Source organism: Cyrtonyx montezumae, unplaced genomic scaffold (genome assembly GCF_038088225.1).
Source record: "Cyrtonyx montezumae isolate F1298 unplaced genomic scaffold, pur_monq_1.0 scaffold_1, whole genome shotgun sequence".
Classification (NCBI taxonomy): Eukaryota; Metazoa; Chordata; class Aves; order Galliformes; family Odontophoridae; genus Cyrtonyx; species Cyrtonyx montezumae.
The window spans coordinates 5356108-5374428 of NW_027071825.1; the positions used below are offsets into that span (position 1 = coordinate 5356108).

At 39.3% G+C, this 18321-nt stretch overlaps 1 protein-coding gene across 1 annotated transcript; it reads right to left on the bottom strand.

Moving 5' to 3' along the window:
• Positions 1 to 1001: 1001 nt before the first annotated feature.
• Positions 1002 to 12884, bottom strand: SHISAL2A (shisa like 2A). Its single transcript, XM_065739071.1, has 3 exons — positions 12703 to 12884; positions 6288 to 6427; positions 1002 to 1048 (listed from the first exon to the last, which is right to left on the bottom strand). Exons 1-3 carry the CDS (start codon positions 12882 to 12884, stop codon positions 1002 to 1004), a joined length of 369 nt encoding a protein of 122 aa, XP_065595143.1.
• Between the last annotated feature and the right edge of the window lie 5437 nt (positions 12885 to 18321).

An 18321-nucleotide genomic window follows, 5' to 3' on the forward strand; every position in this document is an offset into this window, starting at 1 on the left:
ACCATAAAGTAACAAAAAAAGTAAATTTTAGTATATTGGAGAGACTTATGGCCTAGGATATACACAGATAGGTTCTTTCTCTACAGAGAAATTTTATACACATGTGCTATATAGACGAATATAGAGATTACTAGCACACATCTATCTGTGGACAACACTCTTGTGGTCACTAAGGACTTTCATGATGTCTGCAGCATTCAAAAATCTTGCTACTTTATAACTTAAAAATCATGACTGATAGTTCAGGTTTGTATGAAATTTAAACAACTTCAGTTATCTATTTTGTTCTAACAGAATTTTAAATTTTAAACCAGAAGTAAAATTAAGAATATATTTATGTGAATCCAAAGGTTGAAATCCTTGAAGGAAGCTAAACAGCAAAACTAAAATAAACTGGCAAAAATCTATCTTTTTCCCTTCTGATCTTTGATATTTTTTTTTTCCTTTCTTAAAATTAACTTCATTTTGCTGGGAAATGTTCTCAACACAATAATTTTAAGATCTACGATAACTTTCTGAGGAAACCAAGTTGGAGAAAGTGATGAATTAAGAAAAAACAACAAGTGAATGCCAGATTTTATTGAGGTACTGCATTCACATATTTGTGAACCAAACCATCACACTTGATTAAAGATCATACTAATGATGCAAAGACATCACATGAAGACAGCACACAAGGAAAATTTAAACAAAGCTTGGTCAACAGGGTACAACTAATGATGCTCTCTCTGCCTGAAAACTGTTATATCACTGAAATTGCACAGCATAAGACAACAATTTGCATGAAAATAACTAGCAGCAGTAGCTAGTGCAAATTAAATATACCTCCCAGTACAGTAATCATACAGAAATGCATGTCCTGACACAGCCTCAAGTTGGCATCTTGTTATCAGCTGTGACTGTAGCAGCCAGGAAATAACTCTAGAAGAGTTGGTGTGGTTCTTGTGGCTCACAGTCTATCCTTGTGGCTGAGGAAATTTCTTGAAGCCACTTGGTTCTGTCTACAACTTATTTTGGTAGCAGTCATGTGAAGGATGCAGTTCCATTCCTGCAAAATAACAAGCACAGTTAAGAATTAAACTGAACAAGGGAAAGTTTTCTTCTGATGAATACCAGAGTTAAGGAATTCCTACAAATTCAGAACCAACTACACAGCTCACTGCATTTCACTGGGATTACTTCTTCTAAGCATCTAACTATAGTCTTAACCTTTATCACGAGAAGAATTATACTCAAAGTAATCACTGCAGCTTTGAACACTAAATGCCTCCTCTAGGAGTGGATGGGTAGATCTGCTTTTGTTCCTCTGTTCTGTAGCAGGGGATTTCTTCCTGCATGTCATAGAGACTTCATGCACAACGCTGCTGGAATAAGACTAGAAAAATAGAAAGACTTAGTGAAGTAGTTCATCTAACATTTCTATGCAGTGCTTCTTGGAAAAATGTACCACTAACACTCAACTGCATTTCTCTTCTTGTTTATTTATTTATTTAGCTAGACACAATGTGCACCTCTATTCCTGAAGGAAAACAAAGTATTCCAGATTACATTTAAAATTATATGCAAAGGAATTACTACTGTGCATGAAAATAAGATTGCTTCCAAAGTGAAACACAACAGCTGTTGGCACAGCTAGGTTGAGAAGCAGATGTTTGTCTAGATAGGCAGACATAATGAAGTCTGGCCAGAAAAATCTCAGCCCATTCAGCTGCTGACAGAAGTCCTGAAGTGTGAAATCTTGGATTTTGAGATAGGTGAATATTAGCAGCAAAGAGCATTGTAGCTGGACTAGAACATCAGTTCAATACTACTTAATTGCAAAAAATACTGCTTATCTGAACTATTAGTAATGCTGTTTGTAGATCCTAGGTTTTTTCCTTTAGATACTGAGGATGGTTACACAATCCTGACCAACTTAAATCAAAATGCACAAGACAAATATAAACCTAGATTTGTACCCTTTCTCAGGCTTTTACATCTCTTCATACATCATTTCTAATTAAATACCAATCAGAAGGCAGCTCAGATGTTCCTATTATGCCCACCACCTTCTCTCCAGACTAAGATACACACTCATAGGTGCCCAGACACAGTGTTCAAGGCCATCTCTACTCAGAGCAGATTGACAGACATTTCCTTCCCAGACCAAGACACAGTCCAGCAAGAGCTAGGGTCTATTGGTGTCAGCTTAAGGTTGCCTGGGGCTAAGACAGCCCTCACAGACATGAAAACTCTGAAGTTACTTTATTTCACCTTTGAAAAGTCTGTTCAAGATTCCTTATAAAGAAAGCTCCACACACTGCTTAGCTGCCTACTCTAGTATTTCTGCTACTCTTATAGTCTGCAAGATTTTCTTTTTACTAAATCTGGATCTAATTGAATACAGAATTCAGCTTATGACGTAACTTGCCTGTGACTTGGAAAATAATCAGTCTTCTGCTTTACTTATCAGAACAATGTCATTCATCTTTTTCTTTTCTAGTCTTAAGCCAGCCTAAGAGTGTTCTGCTTCTCCAAAACCTTTAACCCTCTTTTTTTCCCTCTTTTTAGGTTAATCGACACTTAAAGAGCATTGCTGTATTACAGGTACTACCAGCACTAACTGGAGTAAATGATTACATTACATCCTGTAAATAGCTCCCGTTCTTATTATGTCAGAGTAAAAGAAGGGCCCAGAACATCAATGCTGTTAAAAATGAGCTATAAATTCCCAAGGTATTTTCCTCCCCATTGTTTATCCAGCTATTCTTCTCCAGGTTAAAAAAAATAAAGTCTTATATAAGTACAGAATTTTGCTTCTATCTGTACTGCATTTCACCTTTTTGATTTCAGAGCACTCCTCCAAGATACTGAGACAATACTGAATGGTAGTTTCTTCCCCCGAAGTCTTTCAATCCTCCTCAAGGTGCTGTCACCATAAATTTTATACAATGCTCTCTAATTCCTTGAGTCAAGCTGTTCATATTCAATTGAAATATTACTACAATGTATTTCCCTATAAAAATATTTGAGGATAAGCATTGGAAACTTTTGCCTAATTTTATGACTTATAGCCATTTGTTCCCACCTAACTGACAGGCAAAATTAACTTGACAAAGATTAGTCTGGATTATTACCATGAAACCTGTGTAGTTATGGACAGGTTTAAAGGAATGCCTTCAGTTCCCTGGCCCCTCTCCTTTCCCTAAAGTACACTACATAAGCAGCAGTATGATAGGGGTCCTGTCATTAACATAAATACAGAATTTGCCAGAAGTATGCATGTCAAATTTAGCTGTCATGTGTGGCTTTCTCACAGCACTAGTTTGCAGCTACTGAAGGACAATCACAGAATAGTGAAGACATGAAATCTGCAGCAAGCAGACAACATGAAAACAGAACCAAAAAAAAAAAAGCAATTAGAGCCAGATTTTTCCACCAATCCTTATCCTGATTATTCACTAAAATTCAAAAAAGATCTTGCCCCCTTCTCACCTTCACTGAAAGTTCCTAGCTGCTCTATTCTAGTTCCTGCTGATCTAAGAGCAAATGCTGAGCAAACAGACTTGCTTAGTCTTCTGTGAAAGATAATGCTGATCTATGGCATGGATTCTTACATTCTGTGGATGTTTAACCATGAGTTCTCATCCTCCCTGCAGAAAGGGAAATGAACGTTTCATGCCGTCTGAAGTCATCTGCATTATTCATGAATTCCTCTCAAGTCTAAAGCACAATTTTTCTGTATTGCAGTATACTTTAAATACTGTTTTGCATTATCTGCGCCATAGGCAGTTTGACCTTCAAGCATGATTTTGGCATAGAAATCAAGTATATGAGGCTTTATTTAATTTTTTTTTTTTTTTTTTTTTTGCATGATAACCCTGTTTGTTTCTATATCAGACTGGACTCAGCAATCATAAGAAACATTAAGAAGAAGAACATGACTAAACTACCAACCAAGTATTTCACTGCTCTTACCTTTGGTCACATAGGAGTCCTTCTACCAATTAATGTCTGAAAAATTTCTTTTGAATAATAACTTAAAATGGCTGTTGCCTTAGTAAGGTCTAGGGCAGCTCAGACAGCATGAAAGAAAGGACAGACAGCATCAGGGGAATGTAGTCTTCAGCATACAATCATAAAGTAGTATTTGTGCTCAAGTAAATAAAGAGATTTCTGTGGAAATACTCTTCCAGTCTCTCTATAGATACTTTTCTGTGCAATAACAACATCAAGGCAATGTAGTCTTCTCTGGCACATCTCTGCAAGGGAGTATGCACATATAGAACAGAGCAGAGGGTATATAAATACAGTAGAGTAAAATAGAATGTTCTTACTATACCTGTTTCCTTACAGCATCAGTAGAATCCATCCAGTACCTCTTTTTTAACATATAGAGCCCCCTCTAGTCTCACTGTCTGAAAAAAAAAAAACATTTTTGTAAAGCAAAAATATTCTTCCTTTAGTTACAAGTGTATTAATACACAGACGCACTCACTGCACTAGAAAAAAACAATTCCTAGAATCCTCCTTCACAGCTGTTAAAGGATGGGATAAACCACAATCCTTCCACTTTTCATTCCTGAGCCTCTGAGAGGCTGCAGTTACTAGCATACTTGTGTTAGAAAAATAAACATCAAGATGAAGAGGAGTTACTTAAGGTAGCTGCACTGAGGTGTAAGTAAGATTCATATTATGCTGTCAGACTCCTAAAAGAAATGGCAAGAAAAACTTCCATATTTGTGAAAGCAGATCAGAACTCTCAGACCTTCACTCCTTTCCAGAAATGATCTGTTACTTTTGCCTTCACAGTACCTTCCATCTAGTCATGTCAAAGCATTTGTAGTACAGGGCTCTGCAGGAAAAAAGTACCTCTGCAGTACTTCTCTGCAGGAAAGAAATGCCACTCCTTGCTTTTCAGAAAGATTCCAACTTTCCTGCCTTACTGGTCCCACTCCTCCCCCGATAACTATTAAATCTTTCCTCAGTTCTCCTCATCTTCCCTAAATGTTTTAGCCTTGCAGTCTGGGGATGTGCTAGTTCCCTATATACAGAAGGGGATAATCCATTTACGCAAATAAAAGCTTATGATTTAAAGGAAAGCAAAGCCATCTAAAGGCAAGATCACCTTAGTTAAGAAAAAGCAGGACTGTAATGAGTTCACAAGTAAAACTCACTTCATTCCAAGGCTCATTCTGAAGTTTCTAAAATTTGTTATAATTGCCTACAGATGTAAAATAAAATTTAAAAAAAGAACTGAAAGAGCAGGACAGAAGCTGCTTTTATTGACCCGTAGGCCTGGAAGTAGCTTACCAGCCATTCTATAAGAGACTCAGATTTTTCATGACTTCCATGCAGAAGAAACCCAAGTGGTGAAGATAAGCGCTCAGTCTTGTCAGAGAAATCTTTCCAAGTCTTACAGAGACCTCTCATCCTTAGCAAAGCAATAGGCTTTCAACTTTTGGAAGCCTATGTCATCAGCAACTAATACTATCAGAACTTGGATGTAAAATAATCAGCATTCAGAGCAATCAAAAAAGCAGAATAATAGGTGAAAATAGGATGAGCAATGCAATCTGAATTAAGCTCAAAACAGCATCAGAGATAGTTAGGAGAGAAGAGATCTCAACATCCTGAGTCCTAACACCTGGAACTAAGACAGAATGTGAACACTGAATCATCAGTGGGAAAAAAAATGAAGGACTTGTAATGCCACAGTGGGATGTAGTTTTACAGCAGGGGTTAAGTCTGTAAAGGAAAGATGGAAGCACTTGGCAGCAGCGATGTAATAGCACCTGCCTCCTTGCCAGTCTACCATATGCCAAATATGTCTGTCACAAGAACAGAGACCAGGAGAAAAACAGCACTGCTGCACTGGAAATGGCTTAAAAGTTGACACAGTAGAAGGAAAACTTGAGAGAAAATGTTGAATAGTAAGACATTCAAAATTATAAAGTTAATTTATAATTAGAATACCACCATCTTATAAGAGCTCACTAGACAATTTGTTCACTCCACCTAAGAGTTTATTTAGGCTTCCCTATGTAGCAGGGCCTATTTCCGCTGCCTTTCTCCAGAATAAGTGTGAAGTTTTCAATTTGCAGATTAGTAGCAGTCTGCTGAATGTGTGACTTTCAGTTTGGCAGCCTGCTTAGCTTATGTAGACCCCAAAAGAGACTCTGCATTTCCTGAAAGCCCTATAAAATGCTCTTAAACCAAAATGTGCATTCTCTGGAAAACAAAACAAGATAAAGGAAGTTTATAATAAAGTGCAGGAGATACTGTATGTCAATAACAACCAGCCTTACCTGCCATCTGTAGGCTTAAACCAGTATCCAGTTTGCTGCGTGGCTTTGTGCTGATAAACAAATAACAGAGAACACACACAGTGATGATAAAAGCAAACAGGACCACCGCTGCTATTGACAGGCCCACAAGTGCTCCAATACTAAGAGAGAAAACAAACAAATTAAGTGTACAAACATACTGGAATACCCATTAAAATAGACATCACAGTTGTGCCTGGAGGTTACACGTGCTCAGATATGGGAATGACTATTTTTAATGTGCAAAAGGTTAGAGCTCAACACTTAGTGTATGTTTATATCTGTATATCTATGTAGAGGCATTATTTCATTGTCCTCGGAAGAGCCAATGTCATTACACAGTGGTTCAACACCCAGCCCTCTGACATTTAATGCTGTCTATGTGTAGTACTCCTTAGTGTGATTCAAATGATGTTTATGAAAATCAGTGGTAACTTCATAGAGCAACTTATATCAGTGAAATCAAACTCCTCCAGTGTGGTGCACACTCTCGGATAGGCAGCTGGAAAATTCTAGAACATGTGCCCCATGCTTCCCAATTAAAAGTACAGTTTGAAAGATGCACCTCATGCAGCATTCCCATCTGTGCAAAAACTGAGAAAAATTAGCAATAGTCTTTAGAAATAGGAAAAAAATGTCAAGGCATTTCAACAAGAAAATTAATGCAAACTTTTTTTTTTTTAACATTCACTTCCCCCAATTTTTGCAATTCCTTAGCAGGATTTTGGCCAATTTGGAAGAAGCTCTAAGATCACATGCACACATAAGGATTCCAGAGCTGCAGGCAGTTGACCTAAGTTCCTATTCCTCAACCTTTGCTATTAAAGCTGTATTTTCAGTCTGAACTGACACTTCAATTGCAAGAAAGACTTAGTAGTGATCTTTAAGTAAAGCATACCTTTGTAACAGACTTATTACTCCAAGGCTGACATGTTCATAAAAAATGGGATAACAAATGTGAAAGTCACGTTTAGTTCTCCCAGCAAGCACTGCAGAATGGGAAAAGTACTATAGTCACTGTTGTTGCTCTTTGTAACCTGTATCAACAGATTTCATCAGGCCACTACACCTGCCAGATAAAAGCTGCTTTATACCACTTCCATAGTCACTCAGTAAGAAACTATACATACTTTTTTTTTTTTAATCAGTTTCCTTATCTCTAATCCTTCTGTTCAGGTCTTCATAATAAAATATTTCCATGCCAAAATAAAGGGTCAATTGCAATACAGTCTACTATTTGCTTTTCTGAGCCCTAACCTAAGATTCCTTTCAAATAACAGTTTGCAGTGCAGGACAAATACACCATCTCCTATCCAAATGTTAAGCAGAGTTAGGTGTTCTAAATCTGTAATAATAATAAAGCAGAATAAATTGGGTACATACTAATTATATTCTTTTTTTGTTCAGGCATCTGTTTGTTCACTTGTAGCTCTCCTCCAAGCAGAGGCAGAAGATGCTATTGCACAGCACAACACACTGGCATTATCATTGCAGAACTTGTGCAAGTTGCTTTTTATAACTTGCAAAGCATAGGTAAGAAAAGCAGTTCCTGGAGAATTCTCCCATATTCTCCTACTACAATTCAAAGACTTGTAGGTTACATAATAGGTTACACACCACTAACAATGCTTGCCACACAGCAGCAACATGAAAAGATCTTAGCCAAAACATGGAAATTGTCACCACAAAATTTTAGATTTCACCTCCTAAACCAACCCAAATTAAGACATAGTTTGTTTGAAAACAGTACATACAATTTTTTATACCAGATTATTCTCAATGTGCTGAAAATATCAGCCCTCTTAGAATGCATTATTCATTTCTTAAAGGTTAATTCTGGGTTAAAGTTTGAGAGTAGGGGTTGTTCCTTAAATGACTGAATTATCTCAGGGGAATTTATAATGCCTTCTCTAGCTCTGAACATTGAAGCATCTTAAGACAACAATACTTTAAGTTGATAGTTCTTGAACAAAATACCGAGAAAAGCCATCATTTTAATGATCACTCTTCCCTGAAAATAAAGATAGCCCTTCAATAAGTGCCCTAGCTTATACAAGGATTACTATGGTGCTGCATATCCATCTAGAAAAGCCTTTGTTAAGAAGCATTTTGCCATCCTCACATCTTTAAGTAGTGGGTATTTAAAGTCCACAAAACAGTCCTTAAGTTTCATGTTGCATCTTCAAGATCAGTCCTCTGGTAGCACAGATATTTAGTTGGAAACTAAGAAGCTGCTTTTGCCCAAAGCTGTGGCCTCAGTAGCACTAACAGCTTACCCACCCACCTTCAAAACAATGATCTGGCATAAAAACAGCTGCAAAGGCTTGGGAGGAATCCTGATGGCATTTATGCAACTTTCAGAACATAAGCAGTGATCAGCTTGACAGAAGACCCATAAACAAAACTCTTCCAAGGTTTTCTACACAGAACAACAACGCAGGCATGCTACAAATATCTCTGACAGCTGTTACACAGTGCCATGGGCACACTTGCAGCACAGCCACTCACCTGCACAGCCAAAGGCTATATGAGCTGAAGCTGTGCTGCCACCAGGCTCCCAGGGCTCCATCTACTGCTGTGGGGAGGGCTGCCACGTAGGTCATCAACACCTCTTTCAATGGAGGCTCAACACCTATTGCTATTTTTAGTCCTTAAAACTAATCTGTCCACAGCAACAACAGCCAGGAACAATTTAAATATTGGCTAAGCAAATGCAGTACCATCCACTGAAAGATTAAAAGGAAGCTCATGAGTCATCTGAATCTGAGTGAAACAAATGTTCGTAATACCATTGCTGCAGTGATAGGCTATATATTTTTCTTGCAAAGCCAACACAATAACAGACCAGCAGACAGAAACAAGACTTGCTTTTTTGGAAAGTCAAACCAAACTCCCAAAGATCTGCTCAGCTAAGCAAAGCTTGGTTAAAGCAAAAGGGCACTGTGGTGCTACAAGTGTTAACTGAATAGCAGCTATACTTTGCCTGCCCAAGGATTAGTAAAATAATACTTTATGAAACTTAGAAGATATAAGGATTTGGAATGGATACTGTAATTCCGTTTGATCACGAAAGAAGCCATACCATTTGCAAAATCAACTTAACTGAGTAACACAGTATTTCTAAGGCTTTAAAACAAAGGTACCGATTGAAGCTAACAGCATCACAACCTGGTACAGGTTTCACCTGCTCAACACTTCTCCCTTTCCACCCAGTTTTGGAGGTAACGCAGATGTCACAATGACTGCAGGTCCATGCACAGCACATAGTTCTGAAGGTGAAGCTGTTTCTTTGCTCACTGGTGTTCTGTAGCATCTTTTTTTTTTGTGTGTGGTTTCAGAAGCTAGATAACTTTCTGATAAATTCTACATGCCCCTCTTTATGCTGATGTTCCCTTTCACTACTTCATGCATGTGTGGCTTGAGTCAAAAGGCATCCTTTGCTTTTCTTCACTGAGATCAGCCCATCCAGAAAGCTTGAAAGAGGACCTAGGCCACTAACAAAAAAAAAGTCACTTGATCTTAAAAGCCAGCAAATGAAAGGGTTGCCAAGAAATTACTAATGTTATAGATAAAAATGTTTAAAAGCATGAAGTGTCAGAGTTGCTTGAAGTACAAGTGTTAGGGAACACTCTCCAAAGATCAGTTTTTGCAGGAATGGCCAGGGAAAAGAAGGCTCATTTTCACAAAGTGCAGTATATAGTTCTAAATATACTCCAGACAGTATTGATTTGGGGAAAACAAAACCAAAAAACCCTAAAGGTCTATAAGAGGCAATTGCTTCAGTTTGTCCAGGCCTTTCTCCAAGACCTGCTTCCATCAGAGCTAGCTGCCAAGCAGTCTGGCAGCATGTCTCCCACAGCAGGAAAAACACAAGAACACAATAGCTGCCAGAAACAAACTGCTGCTCCAAACAGAAGTAATCCCCAAGATACCACCAACCATTTGGTGGTGCCTTCAGCCACTGCTTTCAAATTAATGGGCAAAGTCAAGCAGAGGAAGATGCAGGACGCGTGGAGTAAATAAAAGCTTGCAAAGGTTTCCTCAGAGGATCTTCAGCTTTCTTTTCATCCTTAGCATCCTAAGCCTAAAGACTTATCTTGCCTGGCTTTGGCTAACTCCTGAAGTTTTAAGTCTGTGCCCTCATAAGCTGTAAATAATTCTTCAAATGATTCTTATTTAGAATTATTTTGAAGAATTAATTAGTTTTGTAGTTGTGACATCCTGATGTAAGCAACAGACTGAAGTGAAGACGAGCAAGGTAGTGATCACCAGAACACTGAAAAAATGTTACTTATGTTTTCTTTAAGCACCCAATGGAATCATTATGTGCAAATATTTAGTTTTCAAGGTCCTAATAGACTGCAGAGCTTCCAGTGTAGTGTCTAAATAAAAAATGTCATTTCATTTGTTACTGGGAAAGCACTTATGCAGTCAGCTCTCATCTCTAACCATTCAGTAACTTTGCTTAGAGAGGTAAATGCATTTATTCACTTCTCTGCGATGGATAGACAGCTATGGCAGAATTTAGCTAGAACTTAGGACCACCATAATGAAAAAGGGAATTAATACTGAAGCATCAAAGTCACAGCCCAAATTTCTGACCCAGATAGAGGCTTAGCAGCCACTTCTCAAAACCTAAGAGATCTCTGTGAGATCTTCAGAGAGGTGCTTCATTAAAGCCTTTCGTAGGATTTTGTTCTTTGAGGTACTTTCTGAAAAAATGAAGCTGTATCTGCTTTCACTGCACTATCCAATTCTAGTGCAGGAGCATAATATTTATATTTCATTTTTCTGTTGTTCTGCCATCTTAAAAAGGATTCCTGTGGCCAAAATGTTCAGACTATCCAAAAATTATTCCATCTAAAGTTTAAAATAACATGGCTATTTGACGAGAAAAGGGTAAAAAGCACACTTGGGGATGTCAATCACACAGCAGGGAAGCTGAGTAACTCTGTGTCACTCTTTACAGATGAGGATACTTGGGAGAATCTCACATTCAGTGTCAGACAAACCAGACTATATTAGACAGGTTAAATGAATGCATGTCCACAGCACTGGATAGCAAAGCACTGAAGGAACTGCATAAATTTGTAGGACTGCTGTCCAAGGCATGACATGAGGTCACTGCCAAAGGACAAGTGGACTGGAAATGCAACTCAGCTCAAGAGTGAAACTCAGAAACTACAGACTAGTACACCTGACTTCCACATGTGCAGCGCAGATGTCTACGAAAAAGCTAGTTAAGACCACTAAGCCAAGAGATAAACACAGCATCAAGGCCTTGGGTGCTCAAGCTCAGTGCCAAGCTTGCACAGCTGGATCTGTTTGGAATTGCTCTGAGGGCTGCTGCTCCTTCCCCAATGAGCTACTTTTAAGTGAGGCCCTTATACTGCACCTGGCCACAGATCCTGTTCATCCAGGCCCTCGCTCACAAATGTGACTATGGATATGCCTAGCAGGGATCAGTGGGGTGTATCTGACTGGTTACCATCTCCAGACCTGCCCCTGACCCACTCATTTAACTTTCCACCTTGCTCTCAGGCACGTGCCACCACTGTGAGTTTGTCCAGCAGCTGCAGGGTTGTGTCTGATCCTGGCTACTGTCCCTAGCCCACCACGGCCAGGCCTACCCTACTCACCTCACCTGGATTCAAGGGTCAGGTCCCTTGTTGGTGAGGCCACCATCCCCAGCCACCTCCTTAGATTTTCTGCCCTTGAGAAGCTGCTCTCGGTCACAAACTTGTGTAAAGCAGTCAGCATCACTAAGAAGGGTTAGTACCACCTTACCAACCTGCTGGAGTCAAGGACACATCAGATCTGAGCAATCCTGAGCTCTTTTCCAAGCAATTAAACACACTGATGGCAAGGAGTATTGGACAACACTCAGAAAACCAAGCAAGTGGTCTAAAGTAATGCAGATGCATTTCAACATACACAATGTAGCTAAAAATAAATAACACCAACCCTACATCAACTCAGAACTGCCAGTTTCTGAACTTGAGAAAAAAAATTTGAGTGAGTGACAGTTCAATAAAAGCACTGTCAACCTGTAGCCAGAAACACAGATATCTGCAAAGTGCTGGCTGTCAAACTGAAGGCTTTCGAGCCCAAGACTGAAGGCACCGTGTAACACATTGCCTTATTCCACACGTTGAGCACTAAAGTGATCAGAGCAGCTCCAGGATGGCCCAAGCCCAACCCACCCCAGGGATGGTGACCCCACCACTTCCCTGGGCAAGAGGAAAACTAGCAGACAGAAGGATCCAGCCTCAAACCCACCACGGCATAAGGAGAACTCTCTCGGCAGCAGATGCAGCTCTACCTCGAGGGCACGAAGTCTCAAAGTGCCTCAGGCACAGACCCACACACAAGTCCCTGCCGACGCAGCCCTCCGTACCTGAGCCACCACATGTAGCTGTGCTCGTAGGGGAAGAAGCTGTGGGGGTCATCGCAGCAGTACTTGACGTCCTGGAAGCCGCAGCAGTACACGGCGCGGGCATCGCCTCCCACCCGCGGGCAGCTGAAGCCGCTCACCAGCACCCTGTCGGCGTTGAGGTAGCTGCTGCACTCGGAGCTCATCGCGCCGTGGCGGGGCTGCCCGCCGCTCCGGCGGCACACGGGAGGGAGGGGCGGCGGCGGCGGGCGGAGCTCGGGCGGCGGCCCCTCAGCGCTGCTCAGCTACCGCCGCGAGGTCCTGAAGTGAAGAACCTGGAGCCGCCCGCTCCTCCGGGGCGGAGAGAGCCTCGAGGGCAGCGCCTCGAGGGAGGGCTCAGTTCTCCCTCAGCACTCGGTCCCAAACTGAGAGTTCAGGAAGGTTCCCCACCTGTAACCATCGGGGGGCAGACCGCGTTCCCTGTAGCAAAGAGCCAGCTGTGAGAGAAAAGCAGGGTGATCTCAGTTCAGCGCCTACGTGTCCGTCGTGTGTGCCCACGTTTGGCCCACAGAAAACAGCATTAGAGAAAGTCCTCTGGAGAGCAGCAGGTTTATGCTGCCCCTCCCTCAGCAGTGCCAAGGTTGGTCTTTGTAAGCTGCAAAAAAGGCTGGACCAAGTGGATGCCCTATCCCTGAAGGCATTAAAGGTCAAACTGGACCTGATGGAGCTGTAGGTGTTGCTCACTACAGGGGAATTTGACTAGATAGCCTTTAAGGGTCCCTTCCAACCCAAGTGAATCTCTATTTCAAGCACTTTGTCGCACAAGTGACCTTCTAAAGCAGAAGTTCAGTTTTTACAGAAGAAAAGATGCTGTACAACAGAGAGAGCGCCTGAAATTACTTCTCAAGACCACAGTAATTCAGCTAATGCTCCGCATTTTAACTTCAGGTTTTACCTTGAGATGATCCACAGGCGAGTTGGGGTTTCAGCAGCTTGAAGAGAGGCTGGTCCTCATCAGCTAGGGAACATTCCCACAGCAGGTGAACAGGGCAAGGCTGGTAATAGCATCAGAAGGCCTAGACAAGGTAAGATACTAAATCTAGGATCCATTCAGTAGATGGTATGTGACACAAATTACTTACAACATAAGTATGAAGTTCATCTAAGAGGCTCAATAATACATTTAGTGGGAGATAGGATTGAGCCTAGGTATATGCCTGGTATACCTCAAGAAAGGTAAAACTGCCTAGACATTAACTTAAATAGGGCTCCTGGACCAATGACCTTATGGTTAGGGTGGAGGGCAACCCAGGTGAGAACAATCAGGGGGCATCAGTGATCACTTAGAGTTCTAACATTGGTGTTTTTCACCAGATGAACTGAGAATCAGATCAGTTGTTGTATGATAAAATTGAGAATTAATTTATTCAGAATGTATAAAGCAAAATGATCTACATAAGACCCCAAGGCAACCTTTTAACTTCAGTGATGTTAACAGTGTTACTATATGTTGTGATTGAATTATGGCTCTTATAATATTTTATCCATAACATTTGTGGGATACGTTTCTACTCTCTGAGCTTCTAAAAAATGGAAAATTAATTCTGGACAACCTTAAGAGCTGCTGCAGTCTAGATCAGCTTCAGCCCTCGCTCTCAGATCTACCTAGAATGTTATTCCTAAGAGTGTAATTTAATTATCAATAGGTGCACAGCTGTATAAATTACTTTCAAAAGTAATATTGTGGCAAATTTTGCAATAAAACAAAATTATCATGTCACAATAGAGTAACTAGTCCTGATTAGGAGTTACAATTCAAACTAATGTTAGTTAGGGTAGACTTGTGTTCTGTCACATATGAGTGGCGCAGATGGCAGAGTACTGTTTTACACCAAAAGGGGAACAGAAATTTGAGGGATGCATACTTATAATACAGTGAGAAGCTGTTACAGGACCAAAAAGGTAGGATTCATGCAAGGAGCACTGGAAAGAACAGGATCTCTTTAGTTACTGTGTTATTTGACTCATGTATTAGTGAAGGACAGAAATGTGTGAAGAGAATATTGTACATCTTATGTTCTGCTCTCCTTTAGCTGAGGTGCAGCTGCAAGCAAATTGCTTTCCCAGTGAGTGCTTCAGTTTCCCTCTAAATCTTCAGTAACGATAGAGTGGTCTGATACTTATTTGGAAAAGTGTGTTTTGAGATCCTCTCTATGAAAGTGAACGCATATATTGTTATGCTCTTCTATGTCACTTTTAAGCCTACTTATTCTACAAGTCTTTTTAACTGACTATCTGCCACAAGGATCACTTTTTAATTGAATTCCTCCAGTCATTTATATTGTATAGATTTTGCCTTTGTTCCATCTCTGAGATAAATAATGAATAAAGTAATTTTGAGCCTCAGGAAGTAAGATTTCAGTCAAAATTTGAAGAGGGGGAATCAATGAAACAGAGTGGAAAAGACTTACTGTAAGTGTTGAAACTGGTAATTTTGAGGTGAGAATGGAATACTGATTAGTGGTTTGTATTTGTATGTGTAATGGTCCCAGTATCTACAGGTTTTTTTATATGCAGTTATTTGTAAATATTTCAGAATATTTCAGGCTTATTTATGAAAAAAAAAATCAAACTTTACCCACTTACACTTATTCTTCTATCTAGAAATAGAATAAGATGGATAATGTGGTTTCCATCAACAAACATAGCCAACCACCTTTGTCTTAGTGCAGTTATCTTCATTTCTCTTTCCTATTCAGAGGCACAAATTCTCTTCACTCAGCTGAGCTTTAGACACAGAAACACTGTTCTCCTTACTTACCAGACATTTGCAATACAGCACTGGCTCAACCATTTATCTTCACTTTGCTTATTTACCCTTCTTGCAAGATATGATTATTTGTAATTTTAAAGTTTAAATTATATATTATGAAGAAATTTCCACTTAAATAGAACTCCACAAATTGTAAAGGATTTCAGTATGTAATTTATGAATGTAGGGGATAATAACAGGGATTATTCTGCAACTGAGGTACTCAACTGTAAGGAAGTTAGAAATTATGGGCCTATTATTTCACACCTTTTAATTTAAGCAGAATAGCTATCAGAGGTAGTACCTGTAATACATTCAAATAGTTTGATCTTCTAAGCATTGATTCTACACTAATAGAAAATGATGTAGAAATAGAAAATTATACCTTCTTGACTCATAGTGAATTGACACTTTCTGTCACAGCTTGAATTTACCACGATTGAAACTGAAAATTAAAGAAACACACCTTAAGAAAACAAGCATGAAAAAAGTGACTTTTGGATATCAGCAAATAAATAATAAATTCAAATATCTTCCCAAATTTTTAATTGCAAACATGAACTGAAGCATATTAATTTCCCTTGTTTGGTTCAACTTCTTAGCCAATAGTTTAGATTCAGTCCACTTACAAGGATTTGCTAAAGATAAAATGACAGTTTGTTATGTAACTCTATCAACATTTTAAAGTTACTCTTTCCAGGTATTTTCGTGTGCCTTGAGTTGGATACCTTTCTCTCACTTAACTATCACAGAGAACATGCATTCTAGTTTATAATTAAATAAATTCAGATACTAAAAGCAGCAATAACTCTTTCCTCTTTAACCCTCCCACACAGCTTAATATTTGGGTGCAGGGGGAAACCATCTATTACTAAAGTTCTGCAGCAAGAGAGAGGCAAGGTGCTTATTTACAATTTATTCTTAATTTTCCAGACTTTATTATTGGGAGTTAAGTTTCCTATTCTGTATTACTGTTTCCTGCTAAGTTTTTAATTTCGTTACAAAGTATATTGTGAGGCTAGAAGTCCTGGAAGGGTGCCTGTGAATGAGAGTCCCTCCAAAAACTGGAGTTGGAAACAAAGACGTAGGAGCTCTGAGTCTGAGATGTAGCAGCAACAGCTTATCTGGTAAGACAGAATTGAGTAAAAGAATACTTTGATTTGGACTCTGACTTACTGTGAAGCAGGACACTGAGAGTGGGATGAGAAGCTTTAGGATCAGAGGCTAGTTTGTAATGTGTGACAAAAAGTTGAACTGCTGAGCATTTACCAGACCTACTGTGAATGCAGTTATTTCAGCCGTGCTTTTGTTCTAATAGTTTTGGTTGTTTCACAGGTATTAATTCATTTTTCTAATGTCCTGTGAGACGAAGGGATGCAATATTTATCTTTTGCAAATACCAGAACGTCATTACCTACTTGCCTCTCATACCTGAGTCTGGAAGCAGAGATGTCTATTGGAAGTCTCAATCATTTTTCTTCTGGTAGGAAAGCTGAGGATACTTGTTATTCATAGAATGTGTGAGACCTTTGAACAGAGAATTACAAAGGTTCAAAGGATTGCTTCCAATTACTATGATACCATCTTATTAAAATGCAAAAATATTAATAATAACCCTGGAGGGGGAGCTTTTCTGTCTGTACTTGGCTGACATCTGAAATGTATGTTTCCCTTGCATTTAAAAATACATTTTAAATGTATTTGGATTTTTAAAAATATACTGCAAAATTCCATAAGCAATTGGAATCATAACATTAGTGTCAGTTCAATATCACTGTGGATGATAGTGCTTTAGATTTGTTGGGGAAGAAGTCTTCTTGGTACATGTATTGTATGTAACTACAGGAAGATGGGAATTTGGACTTTTCACTCCTGATATTTTTACTGCGTGTGTCACATGCAATGACATGCTTTCTTAAAATTATTTTCTTGACAATTCCATTTTATTTCCATGCTGATAAAAGCTTATTTTTATTCCTTTCTTCTGGTGCTGAAAGGTAGTTTGTTTTCTGTATTGGAAATACTACTTGATTTTGCAATGGTATAGAGAATCAGTTTCCATAGCCCTTCTACCTTCGACTGATGCTGCATTTGGTTTCAAATTCCTTTTCACTTCAGCAGTGGAGATCAGTTGTCCAACATAATCTGACAGTTTGAAGGATGAAAAAGAAGTGTATCCTTTTTGGTTTTGTATGTTTTCAAGGCACTCCATAGGTCTTTAAAACCAGTTGCATTTGCACAACAGTTACTAATCACAATGGGTGAGGTTGGAAGAAACCTCTAGAGGCCATCTTATCCAACCCCCCTGCTTTAGCAGGGATACCTGGAGCTGGTTGACCTCAGCCATGTACAGGTAACTTAAGATCTCCAGGTGGGATTCTCCACAACCTCTCTGGGCAACGTACATCTGCACTCAGTTACCTGCACAGTAAAAAAAAAAAAAAAAAAGTGTTTCCTGATGGGCATAAACTGGAACACATGAGGTTCTGTCTGATTATCTCCTCTTCTCACTGGGTAACACTGAATATAATAATAACATGCAATTGAGTCATATGATTGTTATCTCCTATTTTATGTATCCCTCCTTATCAAAGCACATTATTTCCCCAGAGCTGTGATGGGTGGAATTGCTCTGAGTGACAGACTAGATCTTTTGAAACTACTAGACATTATCTTAAATCAGAATTCTTCAGGGGGGTTTTCAATAGATACTAGAGTTCTTAGAAATTATGTTTTGAAAAAATATTAAATAAAAAGTGACATAATAAAAAATATAGCATAAAATAAGGTCATTTTTAGTTGTTGACACTGTCATCTGTAGCAATTATGGA

Bases quoted from the DNA above. Each gene is read 5' to 3' on its own strand.
- SHISAL2A (XM_065739071.1), bottom strand. From the start codon at position 12,884: ATGAGCTCCGAGTGCAGCAGCTACCTCAACGCCGACAGGGTGCTGGTG. The intron at 6,428-12,702 runs GTACGGAGGGCT...TTTCTCTCTTAG, and splicing joins AGCTACATGTGGTGGCTCAG to TATTGGAGCACTTGTGGGCC. The intron at 1,049-6,287 runs GTAAGGCTGGTT...GTTATTTTGCAG, and splicing joins TTTAAGCCTACAGATGGCAG to GAATGGAACTGCATCCTTCA.